Genomic DNA, 26,671 nt, shown 5'->3' on the forward strand with positions numbered 1-26,671 from the left:
AGTGTGTGTGTGTGATTTCAACTGAAACTAAAGCCGTGAACAAAATGTGTTATTAGTTATATTTAATGTTTGAAAGATAATAAGTTAAAAGTTTTCTTATTAAACCACTTTTAATTAAGTTTTGATCCTTGCTAGATTTAGATTTGTCTCTCAAACCTTTTCAAGGAAAACTTTATTGAAAAATAATTTCCTGGAAAAATTAAATCAACTAAAGTATTTTTCAATTGTTTAGAACAGCTTTCTCAATCCAATTATATATCAAATGTTTTATGACCATATTAACCCTTTTGGGGAGTCAATCACTTCATTCCTACATATAGAGGAAGAAGGAAGTTTTTCCATCACCTCCGAAGCTTCTCCTTCAGCTCCTAAAACCGTCAGTCAACTTGAAATCGTTGTCTGTTTGTTGATCCTCTATGGAAAAGGTTCTAAAGGAATGGACCAATATTATCCACTTCGTATCGGACCTAGATAAATATGTTATAAATATTGCAACGTGCCAGGTTCGAACTATATCGACTACTACCTTCACTTTATATGAGATTTGTGATAATTTTTAGGTACCCGATATAGTCGACCGAAGTATTCCATTTTCATGCTTCATCAAATACAGATAAAAACATTGGTATGGGCAAAATTATAAGAAAACCGAAAATATATATTCTGATTGAGAGAAATATTTAGATATAGCAAGTTGTAAAGAATCGCTTACTTGTTTCGCAAGTTATGACAGATAAAAGTATTGAAAATTGAGACCCATCTTAACAGATCTTGTATTAATATATATATTGAGATGTACCAAGTCACAATAGAATCGGATGTCAAATTTGCGCTTTATGAGCTACATGGATATTCCAAATTTTTAACCTTTGTGGGGAAGGTATCAGAAGGAGTGGACCGATATATCCCATCTTCACAGCAGATCTTTTCTTAGTAGAAATAATGAGATGTGTGAAATATTGAGAGAACTAGATACTTGTTTCGAACTTTATAATCGTTTTGGTTTATTCAAAACTTTGACCCTTTATAGCAGATCTTCTGTTGATGGAAATATTGAGATGTACCAAGTCACAGTATAATCGGATGTCAAATTCGCGCTTTATAAGCTTCATAAATATTCAAAATGTTTAACCTTTGTCGGGAGGTATCAGAAGGAGTGGACCGATATATCCCATCTTCACAGCAGATATTTTGTTATCTGGGATGTGTGAAATATTGAGAGAACTAGATGTTTGATTCGAATTTTATAATCGTTTTGGTATACTTTGACCCTTTTGCATAACTTTAACCCTTTATAGCAGATTTTCTGTTGATGGAAATATTAAGATGTACCAAGTCTGAATAGAATCGGATGTTAAATTCAAAATTTTGGCCTTTTGTGGGTGAGATACCAGAAAGAGTGGACTTATACTTTGTTAGTGGAAGTAATGGGATGTGTGAAATAAGAGGAGAAACAGATGTTTATTTCAGTTTTTATGAACGTTTGGTAAGAGGGACATTGCTAGATCTACTCCAAATGTCGTGAAACGGATTTGTTTCAGAGAGATCTGGGGTCTAAAACCGTTCTTTCGATGAAGGTTTTTGGCCGTATCAAACACCAAATATACCCTCTCTAGCCATTTGGCTATGGATAAAACACTATTTTATTTCTGTTGAGTTGTGTGTGCGCTTGTGTGTACCGATATTCATGTCGCTGTGAACTGTGAGAGAGAGGGGGGACGTGTACAAAATCAAACAAGAAAATAACCGTGGAAGCAAGGATAGAATCTACTGGTGCTACAACTAGTTTTGCTTTCATTCTAAAACGAGCAAAACATGCTGGCCTTTATTTGAGCGGAACCGTAAAAAAAGTTTAGTCGTTTCGTTATTCCTACCTCTATGAGTACTCCAGCTCAACTTCGAGCGAGTTTTACTCTTTACTCAAATCAAGCGAGTCTTGTAATCAGTGTGTACGTTCTGTTGTCTGTAACGGTAGATTTAATTCTCAACTGAATTTGTGTCAGTGTCGGAAGCATTTTTAAGTTTTCGATCATTTTTTCAGCAAATCATATGGAATTGTAGAAGATATCTTAAAAAAGAATTGCATTGTATTTTTTCAGCTTGTCTTTACGTAAGGGCAACACTTAAATTTTGTCTAGAAAAAATGTCTTGCTCAGCCTTTTATTATTATTTATCATTATTGAAGGAAATATAAGTTAAATTTCTATTGGCAACGTTGCACAACCATTTTAGTTATTACTCTCTGATTGGATTAAAAATAGGCTGTTTCGGCCCAAGATTAGGTACAGCCCTATCTCCCTGCTTTCGGTATTTTTCTGTATATTTCATTGTTTCAGCTATATCCAACGAGTTGAAAATATTTTCCTCCCAATTTAAAGTATTTTAAAGTTACTGCGTTTTGGGTTATCTCCCTCCCTGCAGAGCATTTTCAATATAGGTCCTGTTTTTTGTATAATACGTCATAATATTCGGATTTCGAAGGTGTCAACCCCTTTTCCCAGCCGAATTCGTATTTGTAATTAGATTTCTCATTCACAAATTTAAGTTAGAGTTTGGTATTTGTTTATACCTCCCGATTAAAGGTGTTTTGTAGGAACTGCTCGGTTTTTCTTTGAAGTATGAATGGTTAGAACTCATCCTACCCAAAATGGTCCACTTTTTTTGAATAGACCCACAGATTTTTTGTAATTTTTATATTTTTAAAGTGGTACCCCGATTTTCAAACTAAATGAACCATAATTGGCATTTTGGTTTCGAAACGTGTAAAATACTATTTAATGAATATTATCAATATTTTCAGAGTTTTTTTATGTTTTTGAGATCACAGCTTCTATTTCTGACATCTCCTTCCCACGAAAGGCATACTATTTTGAATGTTTCACCCAGATCCACTGAACTTCATATATTTTATTATTACACGCAGTATAATGTATCTAAAGGCTTTAAATCGCATGATTTAGGCGGCCATTTAACCGGTCCCGAACGTGAAATAAAATATCCAACAAACTCCCCTCTCAATCCGTCCATTGTGACCGTACTGTGTGTGGCACCTTCATGTTGAAACCACATGTCTGCAATTCAGACTCATTTGAGTAAAAAAATTTATATTAAGATTCACAGCATTTTTGAAAAAGAACAGTGCGATGATCTCTCCATTCCATAAACTGCATCAAACTGTGACTTCTTCTGGATTCATTGGTAGCTTAACAATGCTTCCGGTCAATCTTCATTCCAAGATCTACAATTGAGCCGATTAACTTTTTTTTAACAGAGCACGTATTTTGATAATAAAATTTAATAATTTGCAAGCGTTGCTCGAAACTTATAAACCAAAATGAAGAAGGTTGACCATAAAATTTTTCCAAAAAGATAATAGCTAAAACCCAGCCTTTATTATATCTCCAAATAGTGTAATTATGTCAAATTTCCTTCAAATTCCACACATTGCAATATTTTTGTTTATATTTTATATTGTATAAAAATAGGAGAACTCTTTGTACTTCTTCCGGCACCGGTCTCACAAAAGTTTCAAATGTTTAAAATTATATTTTACTTTTATGAAATGCGAAGTGAATATATGATGTGGTACAAACCTCATATGTAGTGTTAATTATTCCAAAAAATCAAAATTTTAAATAATAAATTCAAAAATATGATATTACTTTAATCTACATTACTTTGATCTACATCAATATATATCTTTCGGTAAACCGACTTCATCTTTCTAACTTGTTCTACAAACATTTTGATTAGAAAATTTAAGAAGGGGTTGGTGGTACCTGGCCTTTTTAACCTTATTTGCGTTCTTTGCGAATACACTGAAACACGGGACATCCCTAATTTTGGTAAATATAGTACATCGGGTTCTTCTTCGAATTCTGTTACCTCTTTCTTCTGTCCTCCTCCTTTTGATACCTCCTGCTACAATTTCCAGCCACATAAACGAAAACTTGATTGAGCATATTCTTAATTATACTAACTTTTTGAAAAGAAACTGAAATTATAACTTAGAGATTCTTTGAATGTTTTGTCTTCCATTGTGTTAACAGTAGTTGAGTCTATGACACTAACAATGTGTCACTGTTTTGGGTAATTACTCCACTGACCCACTTCTGTGCCTCTAATTTTGATTTCGTTGAAAACTAATATAATCAAATTTAGCTTCTTTGTCTAATCCAATTGACATATATTGATATTCTCAACCGTCCACATTTCCCCCCAAATTCCCAGAAATCTAGTCTTAATTTGCTCTCCCGCTAAATACTGTGTGTGAAAACCTATCTCCATATGTCTGCTGTTTGTTACAGACAATTTAATTAAATGATAATTTAGTGTGGCCCTCCCTCCTCCACCTCGACTCTGAAATGAGAAATAATTAAAGAATCACCAAAGCCGGTGGTTGGAGGTGAGCCGACCTGCATTACAAAAATAACCTTGGCTTATGTTTACACTTCCTGTAAACAGCCAAAAGAGAAGATTCCCGGCATTGTTTTTTTTTCGGTTTTCTGTTTAATTTTATTTACTTTCGTTCATTAACAAAAATCCCAGAATATATTTTAGTGGCTGTTGACACACACACACACACACATGCACACACTCACATACTAAATTGGCATGCGGTAAGGTATGTACTTTTGATTATTTGTTTTTGCTTCCACATAGCTCTGACCAGCACCACAAATCCATTGTCATTATTTACCGTTGTTTTTTTGTTACATTCATTGTTGTGTCTTGTAATTGGCTTTGTTCTCATTTGGGTCCATTCTATCCATCCTCCGCCCTCCTTCCTCCCCTTCGACCTATTGTTTGTTTTCATTTTTTTTTTTTTTTTTTTGCTCTGTTGTCAGATTAAATGCATCGCATTTATATGTATATTCTCTCATCAAGTGGGATTGTCAACTTAATAAATCACTTAATACCTTTATTTTCATCGAAAAATAAAAAAAAAAAAAACGAAACAAAAACACTCAATAAATAAAGGAGGCTTTAGGCGCTCTGGGGGTTTTTGCATCTGTTTAAGCTTTTGCGGAATTGAATTGGTCTGATTGTATCAATTAATGTATGGTCCACCGTTATGATGATGGCAGTGGTCTTACACCATCCGTCCATCCAACCATAGAGCCCTGCCATCCAACTCATGGCGAGTGGTATTATTATGGCTTTTGTCGGAATTTTCAATGGCTTGATTAACATTCCACACATTTCGAATTTAAAAAGCGGCATTTCCATAATAAATAGAAATACGATTTGATTGGATTATAGTTAAATGAACTTGTCACAGGTCAAATTGCTTTAGAAAAGCCACAAATGAAATGGAAAATATGTAAATATAAAGCAATTAGGAGAGGAGGGGGAGGAGGAGGATGCATTGCAGAGTAATACCCTACAAAATCATGGGGATTACTGTTAGCTAATCGGAATGGCAAATTATTACTTATAGGTAAATCGCTTGGACAATTTTACTTATAATTCGGGATAACTAAAATGGGATAGTTAAAATGTTAGCCGACATTTCCCGGCACTAAGAACTCATTCTATTTAGGACCGTAATTTGCACCAAAACTTGGTCCACACATAAAGGGCGTCCCAACTAGAAGGCACTTTTTAAATTTTACGCCATTCGAGGTGTCATTGTTTGACATTTGAACAATTGTTATTATTTGCGAGCAAAAGTTACGAAATTAGTAAAAATAGAGCATGAACAGCGAAGGGAGATCGTTAATTGGGTATTTGGGAGACAACATAAAAATGCTGATTTTGCCAATAAAATAATCTTCAGTGACCAGGCCCATATCCACCTGGCCTGTCATTTCTAAGCCACTCGTCCGACAGCTGTTAAAATTATTCCAGGGACTCCTCATTACATGGTTTACAAGCGTACAAAAGCATTTTGGTGAGAATTTTCCAGAAAAAAAGTTATTCGTGATGTTGAATTCCATCGCGTGATGGTGTGATTTCTTTATATTTGGCTGGAAAACCACAAGTGGCTATCGTTAGAGCACTCCAGCATTTACATGTGAACAAATCTTTTGTGTTTCGTACCATCGCTCGTTACTGTGATAGTGGTTGCGTAGCCCGACTTCAAGGAAGTGGACAGAAGAAAACAGCAACATCAGCAGAAATGGTTCGAAAAGTAAAGAAGCGACTTCATCGAAACCCGCGTCGCAGTGGCCGAAAAATGGCTCGTGAGCTGAACATATCGCAATATTCCATTCGGCATATATTGAAAAATGAGCTCGGGGTAGAGCCATTGAAATTCCAAAAAGTGCAAGAACTTAAACCTCAAAAGAAAGAAAATAGACTCAAAAGAGCTAAAGAGTTGCTTCGCTTGGCCGAAAGTGGTGAACAGCCGAATTTGCTTCTCCCCGATGGGAAGACATTCGTTGTCCAGCAGTTTGTAAACGAACAAAATGATCGAGTTTACTTGTCTAAGAGGTCAACTGAAAATGTGCACCTCCTGCACCTTCGGTTGGCCACCAAAACTCAAGCGCCGGCCATGGTGATGGTGTGAGCCGCCATAACAAGCGATGGTCGCTCTCCGCTCGTATTAATCCACCGTGGTATCAGAATAAATTGCGAATATTACCGCAAAAATATTCTGGAGGGTGTATTAAAGCCTTGGAGACCATCGCACTCAGCACGCTTCTCTCTTCTCACCGTGGTATCAGAATAAATTCCGAATATTATCGCAAAAATTTCTGGAGGGTGTATTAAAGCCTTGGGCACCATTCTTGGGTGGCGCGTGCTGAGTGCGATGGTGTTGAGTCCTGCTGGAATGTCCCAGGTGTCTCCCCGATGGGAGAAGCGTGCTGATTGGTTACAAAATGAGGTTCCTCGCTTCATTTCCAGCGCTCAATGGCCACCAAAATCTCCGGATACCATTCCGTTGGACTATCGTGTCTGGAGTATTTTGGAAAGCAAAGTTGGCACTGAAAAATACCAAAGTGTCGAACACCTCAAGCAAGCGCTTAGCCGGGAATGGGCCAAAATACCGCAGAGCAATATTCGGGCAGTGCGTGGTTTCATTGGCCGTTTGAAAGCAATAATTCGTGCCAAAGGTGACCAATTCGAAAAAATCTAAACCTATTCTAAAATTTGATGCTATTTCCGACATTTTATGCTTTCATTCAATCAGATTTTAAAAAATGTAAAAATTATGGCAGCTGAATTTGTTACAGTTTTTTATCTAACCCTGAATATCTGAAAAAGTCAAAAATGGAAAATGAGGATAAATAAATTTTGAAAAATTTGATTTGCTCTCATTTGGCCTTTTTGAAAAATTGTTATACTTTCACAAAAAAAAAAAAAAAAACAACCCTTTATCCAATTCATTGTGGAACAACCCATATACCATTATCAACAGAAGATATTTTCATATAATTTCAGCGCCAAACCAATTTAATCTCACTATTAATATAAATAAAGTATCAGCTTTACTTAAATTTATATCGTATTCATATTGAAGTCTATTAATTCATATTTTGGGGGTGAAATTCAATATGAATTTGAAATTTTATATTAATTAAAAGATGGAGGTGAAGCATGAGGAAACATGAATTCATAGTTTGGCAGACATACAACTCAGAGAAATACGCAATCTTCTAACGATAGGTAGAACTATTAATCAGCCTTTAAATTAGGTGGAGCCGTATTTTTAAAACCTGCACCATGTGAAAATTTAGATTATGACAAAGTCAGTTTTACAAAAAATTCTAAAATTTGGGAATTCGGTGATACATCACAATTTAAACAAATCTCAATTATAGTCCAAATAGAGAACAATTGAAAAAAAGGTAGTAAGTGCCTTCAAATATATCCAAAAGTTGGAGGCTGCCATATTTAAATTACAGTCTCTTTGGATGGCCACTGTAATTGGAACTTAACTTAACTAACCTAGAACCAACCAGTATTCCAATATCAACTTCAAAATGTGGATCTTTTTTTAAAACATTTTAGTAAGGTAAATTTTTACCTAATAAGAACTACAAGAACCACAGCCATTTCCTTTGGAAATTGTGGAGTAAATCTTTAAACTACTGCAAATCAGGAGGTATCGTAAATGTCGCCTTTACCAAATTGTGGGAGCCATAGTAAGGTGATGTGGTGTTTTCAAAAATTTCAAATAGATGAAAAAAATAAAATTTGAAACTGAAAACTTTCATATACCATTGAAAACTTTCATATAACTTTTGAAATCAGGAGTTATCATTATATGTACAGAGATCTATGCCATATAGTACAACTATATTGACCTATTTTTCCAAAAACAATGTTAACCACTTAGAACCCCTAATGATTGAGTTTTTACACAGTTTAGTATGCTTTACTGGCAATTCTTTCGTATTTAAAATATTATAGACTACTTAATAAAAACTTAGGTCAGTTTTTATCCGCTATTTGAGCCATAGAACGCTACCTATAAATTTATGATTATACCCTACACCACAAGGTGGTCAGGGTATTATGTCTTTGTGCATTTGTTTGTAACAAACAAAAGGAAACGAGATAGACCCATAGTTCCTTTTGATGATCTGCATAGAATCACATTCTGAGTCGATTTATGCATGTCAGTCCGTCTGTCCGTCCGTCCGTCCATGTATTTTTGTGAACAAAATGCAGGTCGCATTTATTATCTGATTGAGATGAAATTTGAACATTTGTTTGGCCCAAGGACGAACCCTATTGAAATTGGAGATAATCGGTAAAAATTTAGATATAGCTCCCATATATATCTTCGTCCGATTTGCCTTTTTTTGTGCACCAACCGTGTAATATCAGCCCGAATAGTATGGAATTTTGCACATGCAACCAAATTAGGCCTAAAAATAAGCATGGAAATCGGTTCAGATATAGCTATAGCTCCCATATATATTGTTCATCCGATTTGTTATCTTTGTCCTCTGCAGCCGTAATATGCACTCTGTAACAACAATATTTGGGGAAATATATCAAATGCAGCTCAGAAATACCTTTGCTAAATTTTATCGAGATCGGTTCAGATTTGGATATAGCTCCCATATATAACTTCGTCCGATTTACCTTTTATTGTGCACCAAACGTCTTATATTTGCCCAAATGGGATGGAATTTGGCACATACGACCGAATTGAGTCTAGAAGGTAGTATGCAAAATTTGGTGAAGATCGGTTCAGATATATCTATAGCTCCCATATATATTTTTCATCCGATTTGTTGTATTTATTACCCACAGCCGTAATATGCACTCCGTAACAACGATATTCAGGGAAATATATCAAATACAGCTCAGAAATATCTTGGCCAAATTTTATCAAGATCGGTTCAGATTTGGATATAGCTCCCATATATATCTTTATCTGATTTAGAATTAATTTTGCACCAAATGGGCAATACAAGTCCGAATTTAAAAGATACAAATGCTTCGGCGTATTTAGTCCTTTAAATTTTAAATTATAATTATAATCATAGGGTGTATGATTGAATTCTCCCATAAAAACTTTTACTTGTTATGTGGAGCTCAACTAAATTAGCAAAGTGGTGTAGGGTATCATAAAATCGGCCCCGCCCGACTTTAGGACTTTCTTTACTGGTTTTTTTATTGAATTTTGCAGTCAATTTTATGTTTTTAGCTGCCGTGTCACTGTGAGGTTACCTCAGGAGGATATATTTTTTCTTTTTTATACCCTCCACCATAGTATGGAGGGTATATTAACCATGTCATTCCGTTTGCAACACCTCGAAATATACATTTCAGACCCCACTGTGTATATTTATTCTTGATCAGCATAAAATTCTATGTCGATTTATCGATGTACGTCTGTCTATTCGTCTGTCCGTCTGCCCGTCTGTCGAAATCACTCTAGCTTCCAGCCATAATGAAGTAGGTTGATAAAATTATACTCAAATGTATATTATGTCGGCAGGACTTTTGGTATTGAAAATGGGATTCCTAATGGGTACTACAGTCTATGACAGAAAAATTCCCTATGCAGATCCAGGTCTTTGTATGGTCCCCATATAACGGTACCTCCCGATATTCGGTATTTTGAAGATTTTAGTTATATTTGTTTACGGATTTGTCAAAAAATTAGCATTTGTAGTTCGTAATGGGTTCTAACTCCGGTGGCAGAACATTGTATGTCTATTCAAGAGAATCCTAGAAGTATACATTTTTTTATAGAGTTTCATATACGAAAAACTTTCAGTGGTGGGAGCACCGTCTGTGGGTCTTCTATCTATGTACTTTCTTTGGACCTTCTTTTGCTTGGTGACTTATAACACTATTTCCAAGCTCCTACAATATTTAGAACATTTTATGTTCGAACTTTTTATGTAGCTACGTTTCAGGGACGTACGACATTGAAGATGAATTATTTAAGCAATTTTCTAACCCCAAAATCAATGCAAAATCAATTTCTCAGTTGTGCCTCACACCTTCTGAATGTTTCAATCTTTTGGATTGAAATAAATTTACACAAAAAGTCCTACACAAACATTCTGCGGAAAATCTTTAATTCATTAATTTTCAATAAATCAATAAAATGTGTTCAGTGTTTGATAAATCTCCCATTATTTATACAATCTTTATGGAAATTTTCAAATCGAATTTTCATAATCCTTATTTAAACATCATCATCCTCATCATATTTATGAATACGTATTTAAAATGTTTCAAATTATTATGCATGAATTTCGTTCGCCTAGTAAATAATGTGCCAGTTTTGAAAACAGTAACATGTTATGGCCCATAATTCGGAAAGAACGAAAAACCAAAAAAAAAAAAAAAAAAAAAAAATAATGCCGACAAACATAACTGAAATTTAAATCTTAAGTGATAAAAGGTCCCACAGCCGGATGGTTTGAGTATCTCCCAATGGAAGCAGGCCACACAAGAAAAACGTTTTGCAGCTATGCCCCTGAGCGCCTAGACTTGGAACGTTTTAGAATAATTTTCCACGAAAATGAGGGGGGTTTGCTGGGGTTTTGTCTTTTTTCCGCCTTTGCTCTCTTATTTCATTTCTATGGCGGCGGCAGCATAATCCGCTTGTTATTATTTCCTTTGGCGGAGGGGAGGCAAAAGATGAATACATTTTCTCCGTTCATTTTCTTCGAACTATGCACACGTTTTCTTGACTTGTCAGTTGATAAATTATTTCTTGTTGTAGATTTTTCTAAATTATGTTTTCATAAAATTTAAATGAAAAACTTTCCAAGGGTTGTGAGTTCATTTCGGGGGTTTTTGTTTGGCAGGACACGTTCCAAAGCAATTCATTTGTGAAAGTTAATTGTTAAGAATATAAGTTGAGAATTATGGGAATTTTCGGTTAACAAACTAATGAAGTTGTTAATGAAAACATGGGACTTAAATTATAAATTCTTTATAGACTTTTGGAATCAAAAGTGGAAACCTATTGTTTCATGGACTGTTATATGCGACGCCGGCATTTTTTGAGGATGTATTTTGAGGCATATTCTAGACCAAAGACGTAGATTGGTGTATCCTAAGTCCAAGGACTAAATTGAAGCAGCCAAATCTCAACGAAAAAGTTATTTTCACCACCATGTCTCTTTGGTTGAATTCCGCTGCAGGGCATTTAGAATCAATGCTGATGTTCACAATAACTTTCAAAGGGAGTATCTGATTTAATCGAAACGAAATCTGTTTTTACAATATACAATACCTGTCCACACTATTTTTATACCCTCCACCATACTATGGAGGGTATACTGACTTTGTCATTCCGTTTGTAACTCCTCGAAATACTCATGTCAGACCCAACAAAGTATATATATTCTTGATCAGTGTAAAATTCTAAGTCGATTTAGCGATACCCATCCGTCTGTCTGTTCGTCTGTCTGTTGTAATCACGCTATCTTTCGAACGAATTGAGATAGAAGGCTAACATTTTGCACACATGTTTATTTTGCCAGTAGGCAGATTAAGTTCGTAAAAGGACCATGTAGGTCCACGTTTCATATAGCCCCCATATAGCGGCAACTCCGGATATTTGGTATTTTGATGGTTTTAGCGACATTATCCACCGAAAATGTTTCAAATTTCGTATTTGAAGTTCAAAATGGATACTACAGCCTAAGATCGAAAATTGTCTGCGCAGGTCCACGTCTTCGTATAGCCCACCCATAACGGTTCCTCCCTATATTCGGTACATTGATGATTTTAGCGACATTATCCACTGAAATTGTCTCAAAATTGGAGTTTGAAGTTCGTAATGGATACTACAGCCTATGACAGAAATTTGTCTGTGCAGGTCCACGTCTTCATATAGCCCCCATATAACGGTACCTCCGGATATTCGGTATTTTGATGATTTTAGTGTCATTATTCACCGTTTATTTCAAGTTTCGAATTTGAATATGGTAATGGCTTATGACAAACAAAGCCTATGTAGGTTCACGTCGTAGAGACCCCAATACAACGGCTATATTCGGTATTTTTAAGATTTTAACACAATTTTTAACGACTTCTATTTTTTGAAAATTTCAAAAATCCGTTCCAAATGGTAGAGGCCAGGCCGAACTTACTGTTTTATACCCTACAACACTATGTGTTGGGGGTATTATAAGTTTGATTGGGCCAGAATTTATGTAACACCTCGAAATATTGGTTTCCCATATAGGAAAGTATATATGGATCTTCCTAGCTCGCCGAGCTGAGTCGATCTAGCTATGTATATCCGTCCGTCCGTCTGTCCGTCTGTCCGTCTGTCCATGTTAATTTGTAATCACTCTATAGGTCGCAATTATGGCCCGATCTTCACGAAATTTAAAATGTAGGTGGGGTTAATGTCAGAATAGAACCCTATTTCTTTTGGAGATGATCGCTAAATGTTTAGGGGTTGAAATGGACCAAATACTGAAAAAATGTCGGATTTTGCAGTAGCTATACTGGTCGCAAGTATAGACCAATCGACGCAGAATTTCGCATGTAGCTAGAGTTTAGGGCGGGGAAGAAGCCTACCAATTTGGGTGGTCATCGGATTATATTTAGCGGGTAAAATAGACCATATCTTTTGTATTGAAAATAATCGAAATTTTTCATTAAACCGCGAATATTTTAAATCCCGGCGAAATCACAAAGCCATGACAGGGTTACTTCTGATCTTTACATTGATGTTAACATTAAAAAAATCGGATATATAGCAAAATATGTGCGATATATATGTCTATCAAAGAAGATATGCTTGAAAGATCTATTTTATGTCGAGAACGACTGAACTGATTTCGACAGTTCTCATTAATTCAGAATGGCCTCTTGGCAGAAAAGAAAAAACGCTTAAAAAATCGCATAAAAATATCTCTCTAAAGATGAAAATACTGATTTTGTAAATTTTCTCATATTTTTTCAATTTTGTCATATTTTTGGCATATTTTCATTTTGAATTAAACATTTGGTAATATTTCTACAGCTAACAAAACTAAGTAGTTAGGAAATCAGGATATCATATACAGATCGCATTTATGGCCCGATTCTTACGAAATTTAGCATGGGGATAAGATGAGGGTCAGAATAGAAGCCTACTCTTTTTGGAGATGATCGCCATATATTAAGGGGTTGAAATGGACCAAAAAACTGCAAAATTGTCAGCAGGTCGTAATTATCGCCCGATCCTCACGCAAATTTGAATGGGGGTTACCGGACATTGCAAAAGCCAAGCAGTTTTGGATGGCCATCCAAAAATATTCAATGTGTGAAATAGTTTGCCAACTTTTGTAGACAAAATACGAAAATGTCCATTCCAGTGACTTTTTGGAGAATTCACAAATACAGGAAAGACGCACTTCTGACTATTTCGTTAACGCAGATTTCGTTGAAGAATATAGTCAAATTGGTGTATCTCGTGTAGATGCGTTTCAGTTAAAAACCAATAATAAATGTTAATCTTCTGCCACTTCTGAGAGATTATAGGTCTTTGGGAAATATTGGTTCCAGATCTAGGAAGACCGTTTACGTGATGTTGCACCAATAAATTGGAAATGAGCAAATTAGTTTAAGTTGCTATTATTCGTAAATTAGGGAACGAAACCTGATGGTTTTCTTTTATTATTTGTCACAATATCTTGAGGAATTCTTTCGAGTATCTCGCCTATATAAACTCTATCGTTTATTGTAGTGTTGTAGGGTATTCAACGGTCGGCCCCGCTCGACTGTAGCCTTTGCTTACTTGTTTTTAAATTGTTTTGTATTGTCTCAACATTTTATTTTCAATTACTAGGCAAAGTCTATTAATTGTAATTTTTTTCTAAAGAACATCTATTGCTATGTGGATTATCACAAAGCCAACCAACCTCCTTTATGTGCAGGATTTTATTACAACCTCATTTTAACTAAATTACAAATCCCAAAATTGCACGAGTTGTGTTTTATTTTATCGCCAATTTAAAATTTATGCAAATTACATCACTAACAATGTATTTGTTGCATAAAAACAGAAAAAACAATGGCCAAATAATATAATCCACTAAGTACAACAAATACAAAAAATAAAAACAATAAAAATAAACACCATATAAATAATATGTTATCTAAATCAATTATGTATTTCATTATGAAATTAAACACATCATTTGAGCGGAAAACGAGGGATTATCCATGGGCCACAGAAATTATGTGAATCTAGCAAATTTTAATATTCATAAATTAATAAAAAAATGTAATCTCAATATTTTTAAAGAACAGAAGATCGAACAGATTTTCGTGAGTTCAAAATGCAACAATAATTAAAAAAAAACATTTTTGATAGAAGAAATTTTAAAAATAATATTTAATTTAATAATTTATTATTTTTCATAAAAAGGCCCCCTTTAATCCCTGTATGACCTCTTTCTCCCACAAAATTGCCAATACAAATACCACACTACCGGACAATGTAAATAGATTTCGAGTTATTATCACATCTTTCAGCCTGTTGTTAACAATTGCCACAGCCAGTTTTGCATAATTTAGCCTATATTCATAAACAGATGAGTTTTTTCTTCTTTCAAAAATGTAACCTAATCTGCCAGCAGGATATAATTAGGTTATATAAAAACATTGTACGGATAGGACACAATGCCGCTTTAATGTAAAACAATTTATGTGAACATAATGTGGTGGCTTTTGGGTTTTACAATATTCATTAACTACCGAAAATTTGTGTAATTAAACCACAATTGAAATAGTTTAAATACAGGGTGAAATGACAAAACTGCAACCAACTGCTGTAATTTCTAAGCCATTCATTATTCCAGTGAAAGCTTATTACATTGTTTACAAGTGTAAAAAAGCTTTTTGGTGGAAATTTTCCAGAAAAAAAGTTATTCGTGATGGAATTCAAGCGTGATAGTGTGATTTCTTGATATTTGGCTGGAAAACCACTAGTGGCTATTGTTAAGGCACTCCAGCATTTAAATGTGAATAAATCTTTTGTGTCTGTTACTATCGCTCGTTACCGTGATACTGGTAGCGTAGCCCGACGTCAAGGAAGTGGATGGAAGAAAACAGCAACATCAGCAGAAATGTATCGAAATGTAAAGAAGCGACTTGATCGAAACCCGCGTAGCAGTGGCCAAAAAGTGGCTTGTGAGCTGAACATATCGCAATATTCCATTCGGCAAATATTGAAAAATTAGCTCGGGGTAAAGGCTTTGAAATTTCAAAAAGTGCAAGAACTTACACCGCAACAGAAAAAAATAGACTCAAAAGAGCTTAAGAGTTGCTTCGCTTGGCCAAATTGCCGAATTTGGTTTTCTTCGATGAGAAAACAGTCGTTGCCCAGCTGTTTGTAAACAAACAAAATTATCGTGTTTACTTTCTAAAGAGGTCAGCGGAAAATGTGCACCTTCGGTTGGCCATCAGAACTCAAGCGCCGGCCATGGTGATGGTGTGTGGGCCGCCATAACAGCCGATGGTCGCTCTTCGCTCGTATTAATCGACCGTGGCATCAGAATAAATGGCGAATATTATCGCGAAAATATTCTGGAGGGTGTATTAAAGCCTTGTGCTCCCAAACATTTTGACCGCAGGTCTTGGACATTCCAACTGAGAATGGTTACAATATGAGGTTCCTCGGTTACAAGAGTGGTTACAATATGAGGTTCCTCGCTTCATTTTCAGCGCACAATGGCCACCAAAATCTCCGGATACCAATCCGTTGGACTATTGTATTTGGAGTATTTTGGGAAGCAAGGTTGGCACTAAAAAATACCAAAGTATCGATCACCCCAAGCAAGCACTTCGCCGGGAATGGGCCAAAATACCGCAGAGCAACATTCGGGCAGCGTGTGATGGTTTTATTGGCCGTTTGAAGGCCATAATTCGTGCCAAAGGTGATCAATTCGAAAAAAAATCTAAATTTATTCTAAAATTTGATGCTATTTCCGACAATTTTGCTTTCATTCAATAACATTTAAAAAAAGAATGTAAAAATTATGGCGTTTGACTTTGTTGCAGTTTTTGATCTCACACTGTAGTTTCCTCTGAAATCAAACTATAACTGCTCTAAAGCCAAAGGTTGATAGGTGGTATGATCTACTTAAATTATTTATTTTTTTTTGTGTTACGGGAGCTCTACTAACCGCACGACTTTTTACTGTTCCTTACTTGTTTGCTATTGTATTTAGTTATAACCATTTTCATTGTTAAAAGCTGTTTTAGTAGTTTTTAGCTACAATTATTTAAAACAAGTAAATTTACTCATTATGAACAAGCTGAAAATGCTGACGGTTTGTGTCTTTGCTACGACAACTTAAAATTTAAATTCACGGGCGATTAAATTATCTGCAGGCGAAACTAATATATATAGTACCTAATTTTCGATACTTAATAAATACCAGATGGAACAGCTGTCTCCAGCACCATTACTTTCTCTCTCTCTCTCCCTCTCTCTCTCCCTCTCTCTCTCTCTCTCTATTCATTCCCCCACAAATTCAAATAATATTATTAAAAATTAAATTCCCTATTTTGCCACTTTCAATTTATACAAACGCAACGCATAAACTAGTTTATATTTAAGCTAAAAAACGCCAGACATTTACCCCATCCCCTCCCCCCCACCACCAATCAGATGCGGGACATTTAAAATGAAATACAACCTCATTATTATTATTAAAGCTATCAAATAACAAAGGAAATAAAAAAAGGGGAAATAATAAAGAATTATATAAAAAAGAAACTGTTGAATTATCTTTCGCAAGGTTCTACATCAACCCCACCCACCCTATCAGCTCTTTATCCCATTTTAAAATGATAACGTTCCTGCACTTCTCTTGCTGCTCTCTCTCTCTTTTCTCAGCATGAAATGACATCTTGTCTGATGTCTAACAACAAAAGGAATCATTTTGTAGAGTAAAGTTTCTAAAATGGCGACAAAGAAAGGAGAGTTAAAAAAAAAGAAATTTAATAAAATAAACAATAAATTCCTGAAAGCTGTCAAACCAAAAGACGAACTGAAAAGAACACAGGGAGAGGGAGATGTGGCAAAAACAATGCCTTCGTTTGTAATTCCATCACATTTTGAAAATATTGTCTGCCTACGGGGCAATAAACAAAAGCAGAAACTACCAATAAATAAAGGATCCTTAAAATCGTCCTTAAACAAAAGAAGCAGAGACTCAAGTTCAACAAATTATAAAAATAAAAATGGCAAACAAAAACCTTTGACGGCCTTTTTGTTATTTTAGTGAATAATAAGTCTAACAATAATCAATTAGTACAAAATTTGTGAACAAAGAAGAGCAAGACTTGATGTTTTTTTAAGTTGTGTAAATATTCCAAAAGGACAAGCAAGTGGGTTCGAATGGAAATGTAAAGATAGGATTTTTGGGATTAAATTTTTATGAGAAAAAAAAAATTGGTCAGGAAAGATTTTTTAAGATATTCAGATATTCTCATCAACCATGTCAAGTATTTCAAATAGCAAATTCTCAGAAAGCAGCATGTAACGACTTTCTAAAATATGCATAAAAAACACAATTACTCCCAACAATTTTTTAAGTTTTAAGCCCTGAGTGGGTCTTAGAAAATATCCACGAATATAAATCTGAATTATTTTTCGTCTTAGACAGCCTTGTGATCCTTAGGCAATGTTTCGTCTCCCCTAAAATTGGCAAATCTATGTGCTGGTTCCTGCATAAAGAGGACCCCCTAACGCCGGGGTGTTATGCGACCATTGTAAGTGTTCTAATTTTGAAGTCAGGGTACTGACTGTATGCTAACGGATCTTTGTTGATACCTGGATGCCTCAACGAATATTAGGTTTAGTTATCGTGTCCTTATCATGGTACGGAGTCTCTTCGCAAGACAATGACTTATGGAAGTCGAAATTGTAAACCACCCCACATACCACCCCCCAAATACAACCAATCCTACTTGGACTGGTGATTGTGGACGGCAGCCTCAGTCTACTAGTTTACAATTGTGAAGCTTAGCTCTACCTCAAAAAAGAAAAAGACCTTAAGATCGGACTCGGACAGCAATTCAGAATTGTCTGCTACCACTAGCAGGACATAGCGTACGGAAAGCTTGGAATGAAACAATGATATGAAGTCGTTAAGCCTAATTCAGAACAGTACCCCTGTAGACTTTAGAGAAAGTTTACTGTCTGTCAAGGACTTGTATACCACGATAAATCAGCCAGCGGTTGACTCCTAAGAAAGTCGAGCTAAATAGTCCTAGCGGCCCAATATCAATCTGTGACAAATCTTTGAGCTCTCCCGAAAACAAATCCAAAGAGATGAGGCATAAAAAGGCCTATCGGCGAACAACAAACTCGATGGGGATACATCAAAGCTTACAAATAAAGAGCTACAGCTTATCAGGACGAACTTGACCAATACCAATCCGTTGCTAAATACCGTCAATCCCTAGTGGCCCAATATCAATATGTGGGTAAATAAATATCGTAAAACCCACACTCTCAAGGCAGGAAGCAATCGAATAGAAGGAGAAAAAAGGGAAGAACCGCTGAGTTTTCCCGACACCATGAGTGCTAAATCATGGTAGATGAGGGATAAAAAGGCATATCGACGAGCAGTAAACTACCGAAGTCAATATGTCGAGGAGGATTAATCAAAACTTACATATAAGCAGCTGCAGGTTACCAGGATGAAGTTAAGTTGAGTTTAGAGAACATATTCTTATGCACCACTAAGGAAACTAGTCGGGGCCTCAAAAACGGACGACGACTGCGATAAACCCCCTGCTGATCTGGAAAGGTGGTGAGGAAGCGGACTCGAGTAATGAATCCTTCAAAAAAGTCCTCTGAGGTGTCAGAGAGTGCGTCTAGGGAGCCGCAGGCCTCAAAAAAATCCCCGACGAAGAATAAATCGAAGCTTGTATACACCCTCCAGTTCATCAGTTTGATCAGATTTATCAACAAAAACCGCTATAACGGAGAACGTAGTGTTGGACAGAGCATAGACGACTACAACGACGGCAATAGCGAGCAGACATAAAGGCGTATAGTCATCTACGTTGACATTTTAGCCCTCAATGTACTCCAAAATTGTCCCAAAACTTGAGGACTCTTTAAAAATTATTATTTAAAATTCCACGTTCTCAACTATATTTGTCCCAAAGAAATATTTAAAAAAAATACCAATTTTAGCTTTCAATGTCTTCCAAAAAATTCGAAAAATATAAGAATATGAGCATTGAATTTCCCACATAGTATCCTTGAAAATCATCCATGCCACCATGATTGTCCTCTACAAATATTTTTTAAGAAAATTGCAATTGCTCATCCAACAGAAATATTCAACAAAAATGTTCTGTTTTTTGATGAATGATCCTCAATATATATTAAAAAAAACCAACACCATTTTCATTTCCATATTTTAGAACTGAATGTCCCTTAAAATCCTTCATTAAGGATCCATATCATTAAATCCTGTATTGGCTATTTTCTATGCTACCACTTTCCCAGTAAAAAAACAGTAAAGAAAGTCTTAAAGTCGGGCGGGGTCGACTTTATGATGCCCTACAATACTTTGCTAATTTAGTAGAGCTCCACATAACAATTAAAAGTTTTTATGGGAGAGTTCAATCAAACACGCTACGATTATAATTATAATTTAAAGTTCAAAAGACTCAATGTGCCGAAGCATTTTTATCTCTTAAATTCGGACTTGTATTGCCCATTTGGTGCACAATTAATTTGAAATCGGATAGAGATATATATGAGAGCTATATCCAAATCCGAACCGATCTCGATAAAATTTGGCAAAGATATTTCTGAGCAGTATTTGATATATTTCCCTGAATATCGTTGTTACGGAGTGCATATTACGGCTGTGGATAACAAATATAACAAATCGGATGAACATTATATATTTGAGTTATAGCTATATCTGAACCGATCTTCACCAAATTTGGCATACTAGCTTCTAGACTCAATTCGGTCGTAAGTGCCAAATTCCATCCCATTTGGACAAATATTAGACGTTTGGTGCACAAAAAAGGGTAAATCGGACGAAGTTATATATGGGAGCTATATCCAAATCTGAACCGATCCCGATAAAATTTAACAAAGGTATTTCTGAGCTGCATTTGATATATTTCCCCAAATATTGTTGTTTCAGAATGCATATTACGGCTGCGGAGGACAAAAATAACAAATCGAATGAACAATATATATGGGAGCTATAGCTATATCTGAACCGATTTCGTTTAAATTTGGCATACTTAATTTCAGGCCTAATTTGGTTGTATGTGCAAAATTCCATACTATTTGGGCAAATATTTGACGTTTGGTGCACAAAAAAGGGCAAATCGGACGAAGATATATATGGGAGCTATATCTAAATTTTGACCGATTATCTCCAATTTCAATGGGGTTCGTCCTTTGGCCAAACAAATGATGTGTGCAAAATTTCATCTGGATAGGGCGGAGAACTATAGAACTTTCAAGCTAGACTTTTTCCATTTAACCTTGCAAGTAGAAATAAAAATATTCTGGGCCCGCTATTATATTCGATAAATTATTTCTCCATAAAATGTTAATTTTCGGTCCATTTTTGGAAAACAGAATAGATAATACAGCATTTTCTATTTCAAAATTTTATAATTTTGAAATCTTTTTTAATTTCTGTCATATTTAAACTTGCAACATCGCCAATATTCCCCTTTCTAATTTGATATTAAATTCAAAAATAAATATTTCTTTAAATTCCTCCTTCCCAAAATTGTTCACAAAATTTAAAAAATTATATTTTTAATTCCCTTTTGACATCGCCTAGTCATATAAAGCCCAAAGTACATACAGTGGCAGCAATAAAAATTCCACTTTGTCTCTTGCAAGTTAATTTGCATTTGACGTTATTCAGTCCCTATCCAAAGGGACTTCGACTCTCCATTCCGTATCTCCAACACTTCGTAGTGTCAATCATCATGGAATGCATACCTTAGCACGCGTGGAACACACGAGCGACACACTTCATTCAGTGTCACCATAAAAACGAGAAACATAGATTCTTGTTTTATTGGCCATAAATTGACAAGGTCTTGCAGCCGAAAAGAATGTTGCAGACTCCAATGACCCATATATTTTTTGTTTGCCACTACTTTACTTCGCTCCTCCCTTCGATTCTCTTCCAAACATACCTACACACACACAGTTTTCTTGAGGGAGTTGTTAAAGGGCTAATATATGATGATTGTGTCACATTAGTGGCTTTTTTGTTGGCTGGCGGCACAGCGTTTTATTGCCTGCCATTTGGTTTGGTGCGTGTGTGTGTTTTTGTTTATTTACATGTTGCTACTACTTGCCTCAGTTTTTCCTCTCTTTTTTTCTTTGTTTTCCATTTAGCCCTTTTTATGATTTGATAATGTTTCTTTCGGTTTTATCTTTGAATTTTGAAAGGGGAGAATCACAACAGAATTGGAAAAAACAACAAAACTCAACACACATCCATTATCTCAAATTACTCGATATTCAAATTGAAATGTATTTTCCCAAATAACAATGAAATGAAATTCAAATGCCTTGATGGGGTTCAATTGAAGTGCGTGTGTGTGAGTGTGGCATTACCAACAAAGCTGGGATGGCGCCCTGTGTAGATGGAAAGAAAAATGTTGTTGAAAATGATGTTAATAAGGTCAGTTATGTTTTGGGGTTTTTTCTTTCTTTTTTGGTATTAAGAATTCTGAAAAAAATATCGAGCCATTCAATATTCATTTTTTTATTTTTAGTTATTAAATATAAACAATTTCTGGGAAAACTCTTTTATTAAATATTTACAAGTGCAATGGGATTTATTTAATTGAAATCTAATATTTTATAAATTTTTAAAAATATTAAATAATTGATTGACGTAATTTTGCAACATATTTTACATTGAATGATTTACAAAGATAGGTATTTTAAGGAAACATATTTTTAATAAAAAGATTTTACTGTTGCAAATTAACTACCTACAGTACATTATAAGATAAAAACCAGTAAAGAAGTCCTAAAGTCGGGCGGGGCCGATTTTATGATACCCCACACCACTTTGCTAATTTAGTTGAGCTCCACTTAATAATTAAAAGTTTTTATGGGAGAATTTAATCATACACGCTATGATTATAATTATAATTTAAAATTCAAAGGACTAAATATGCCGAAGCATTTGTATCTTTTAAATTCGGACTTGTATTGCCCATTTGGTGCGAAATTAATTTGAAATCGTATAAAAATATATATGGGAACTATATCCAAATCTGAACCGATCTCGATAAAATTTGGCAAAGATATTTCTGAGCTGTATTTGATATATTTCCCTGAATATCGTTGTTACGGAGTGCATATTACGGCTGTGGGTAACAAATACAACAAATCGGATGAACAATATATATGGGAGCTATAACTATATCTGAACCGATCTTCACCAAATTTGGCATACTACCTTCTAGACTAAATTCGGTCGTATTTGCAAAATTCCATCCCATTTGGACAAATATTAGACGTTTGGTGCACAATAAATGGTAAATCGGACGAAGTTATATATGGGAGCTATATCCAAATCTGAACCGATCTCGATAACATTTAGCAAAGGTATTTCTGAGCTGCGTTTGATATATTTCCCCAAATATTGTTGTTACAGAGTGCATATTACGGCTGCGGAGGACAAAAATTACAAATCGGATGAACAATATATATGGGAGCTATAGCTATATCTGAAAGGATTTCGATAAAATTTGGCATACTTATTTTCAGGTCTAATTTGGTTGTATGTGCAAAATTCCATACTATTCGGGCTGATATTACACGTTTGGTGCACAATAAAAGGCAAATCGGACGAAGATATATATGGGAGCTATATCTAAATTTTTACCGATTATCTCCAATTTCAATAGGGTTCGTCCTTGGGCCAAACAAATGTTGTTTGCAAAATTTCATCTTAATCGGATAATAAATGCGACCTGCATTTTGTTCACAGGAATACATGGACAGACGGACGGTCGGACGGACGAACAGACGGACGGACATGCATAAATCGACTCAGAATGTGATTCTATGCAGATCATCAAAAGGAACTATGGGTCTATCTCGTTTCCTTTTGCCTGTTACAAACAAATGCACAAAGACATAATACCCTGACCACCTTGTGGTGTAGGGTATAAAAAACTAAAACGAAGTCAAACGCTATAATTTTTAGATTTTTTTTTAAATTTTATTGATTGAAAGCAAAAAATGTCGGAAATAGCCTCATATTTTAGAATAAATTTAGATATGTTCGAATTGATCGCCTTTAGCACGAATTATGGCCTTCAAACGGTCATGAAACCGTCACACGCTGCCCAATGTTGCTCTGCTTTATTTTGCACCATTCCCGGCGAGGCGCTTGCTTGAGGTGATCGACACTTTGGTATTTTTTAGTGTCAACCTTGCTTTCCAAAATACTCCAGACACAATAGTCCAACGGATTGGTATCCGGAGATTTTGGTGGCCATTGGAAATTAACCGTACAACCTAATTTTGTAAAAATTCTAGGGTGGCGCGTGCTGAGTGCGATGGTGCTGAGTCCTGTTGGAATGTCTAAGGTCTGCGGCCAAAATGTTTGCGTGCCCAGAGCTTTAATTCACCCTCCAGAATATTTTCGCCATAATATTCGGCATTTATTCTGATGCCACGATCGATTAATACGAGCAGAGAGCGACCATCGGCTGTTATGACGGCCGGCCCACACATCATCACCATGGCCGGCGCTTAAGTTCTGGTGGCCAACCGAAGGTGCACATTTCCAGCTGACCTCTTTGGCAAGTAAATTATCGTGTTAATTTTTGTTTGTTTACAAACTGCTGGACACCGAATGTTTTCTCATCGGAAGCAGTACACCACTTTCGGCCAAGCGAAGCAACTCTTTAGCTCTTTGAGTCTATTTTCTTTGTGTTGCGATGTAAATTCTTGCACTTTTTGGAATTTTAAGGGCTTTACGCCGAGCTAATTTTTCAATATTTGCCGAATGGAATATTGCGATATGTTCAGCTCACGAGCCATTCATTTTTCGGCCACTGCGACGCGGGTTTCGATCAAGTCGCTTTTTTACTTTTCGAACCATTTCTGCTGATGTTGCTCATTTCTTCCTTCCACTTCCTTGACGTCGAGCTACGCTACCAGAATCACGGTAACGAGCGATGGTACGAGACCCAAAATATTTATTCACACTTAAATGCTGGAGTGCTCTAACGATAGCCACTTGTGGTTTTCCAGCCAAAAATAAGGAAATTACACCATCACGTTTGAATTCCATCACGAATACCTTTTTTTCTAGAAATTCTGGAATTCTCACCAAAATGCTTTTGTACGCATGTAAACAATATATTGAGCTGTCACTGGAATAATTTTAAAAGCTTTCGAACGAGTGGCTTAGAAATGACAGCAGTCTGAACTTGGTTGCAGTTTTTTCATCTCACCCTGTTGACTTCACTTCGTGTTAGAAGTTATCATTCTCCCCCAATTTAGTCTTGGATTTCCTTTCTCATCTCTCTCCATTTCTTCTTTATCACCAACAATTCCTCCGATGGTGTCATTAAACCATAAACTACATAAATAAAACTTACAGAATAGCAATTACAACATTTTATTACATTGCCTTTAGTTTGGTGTCTTGGTTTATCATTTCAAAGAACGTTATGTCAACCAACAACCTTCAGATTAAATATTTAACAGTCACGAGACATGGAGGAGGATATTTTATTGGCTTTTGGCATCCAATGCCGTCTGTTACCTAAAATAAACATAGTTTCTTATTTCAATTGGCCGATAGATGACATTGAACTTGGCTCGGAGAAGGGCCACGAATGTTCTCACAAATAAACTGACAAACATATGTATATATGGATGTACATTTATGTCATACATAGCTTCCATTCATGACGTTATAAAATCGTGAATTCCATTTACTACGTGACACATGATTATTGACGCAAACACACTCAAACTCACGCGCGCACTCACACACACGCACACTTTTATCACTAATTACATTCATTAACACTAGGCACCAGACAAGGACTATCAATACAGACACACACACATTTCCTTATGAGAAGGTAAAGAACCCAGAAGTCATTCAGTCAGACATTAAAAGTCTCATTGAGAAGAAACAACTTTTATGACGACGATAACTTTGTTGTAATGACATGTCTTCGACACGATTCGTATTGGAAATAAGTTAAACTTTAAATGTGTGAAATTGCTACAAGTAAGAGATTGAGTGCCAAATATTGTCTGGGGATACATTGAGGGTACTAGGAACATTTTGATTTAAGTTACATTAAATATTTATTTTTTTTTTTTTTTTTCGTTTTTTAAATCAATTTTCTTATATACTAATTTTAAGCCTGACTATTTTTAATATCGAAATTTAATAAAATTATTTATTTATTATTTTCCATTCCAGTTCAAGACATGTTACCAGGACAACAATGCTGCAATCAAATATGGCCTCAAAACATCAAATACCACCCAGTTTTAATCACAGCTCAATGTCAGCGACAAAAATAAAACGTTGCAAATACTTTCACTGGATTAACAGAATCAATCGCGTTTCAACAGCTTCCCTATGGACGATAGTTTTAGTGGTAAGTACCAAAAAAATATCTTTTAACGTGGATGTTTTCCATAGACGGTCATAACAATAATGTCCGTCAAAATAAATTTAAATTTAATTAGCAAAGACACAAACCAATGTGATTTTTTCTCCGGTTCGCAAAGGGTTACTAAATGGAGAGAGAGTGAGAGATAGAGAGAAGGAGTATTAAACCAGAGAAAAATTAAAGGTAAATTAAGTTATATTAGTTTTGATCAAATTGCATAATATTCCGTACAAATTTCAAATATATAATGAAATGGGTAAATAAAAACATAATTAAAATGTACGCTGAAAAAGTTTGAAGCCCTTAACTCTACATTTAAATCCAGAATAAAATATTTAAAAATGAAGCGGTGTCAAGAATTTCAATTGCAGAATTTTTTGAATTATCTGAAGAATTATCGCTGTTTTAGGGAAACTGCAGATAAAATGGTCCACAGAACAGAAACTAAGAATGAAGCAGTGTCGAGGCTGGGCACAAATGAAAGGTTATAGTCAAAAAGAATTTCAAACTTAGGATTTTTTTTTTAATTATTTTGAATTATCTCTCAATTTTAGGGAAACCTAATAGCCAAAAAGAATTTTAGACTTAGGATTTTTTTTTAATTTACCTTTTATTT

General features: G+C 35.3%; 1 protein-coding gene across 3 annotated transcripts in view; it reads left to right on the plus strand.

Moving 5' to 3' along the window:
• The window catches only part of LOC101900681 (protein madd-4), a 154,622-nt gene that overhangs the window by 25,541 nt on the left and 102,410 nt on the right, over positions 1–26,671 (plus strand). For all 3 annotated transcript variants that reach the window (XM_059125180.1, XM_059125181.1, XM_059125182.1), the window contains exon 2: positions 25,860–26,040. In XM_059125180.1, coding sequence (XP_058981163.1) covers positions 25,860–26,040 — 181 coding nt within the window. The remainder of the gene's footprint in view (positions 1–25,859; positions 26,041–26,671) is intronic.

Source organism: Musca domestica, unplaced genomic scaffold, assembly GCF_030504385.1.
Source record: "Musca domestica strain aabys unplaced genomic scaffold, Musca_domestica.polishedcontigs.V.1.1 32, whole genome shotgun sequence".
Classification (NCBI taxonomy): Eukaryota; Metazoa; Arthropoda; class Insecta; order Diptera; family Muscidae; genus Musca; species Musca domestica.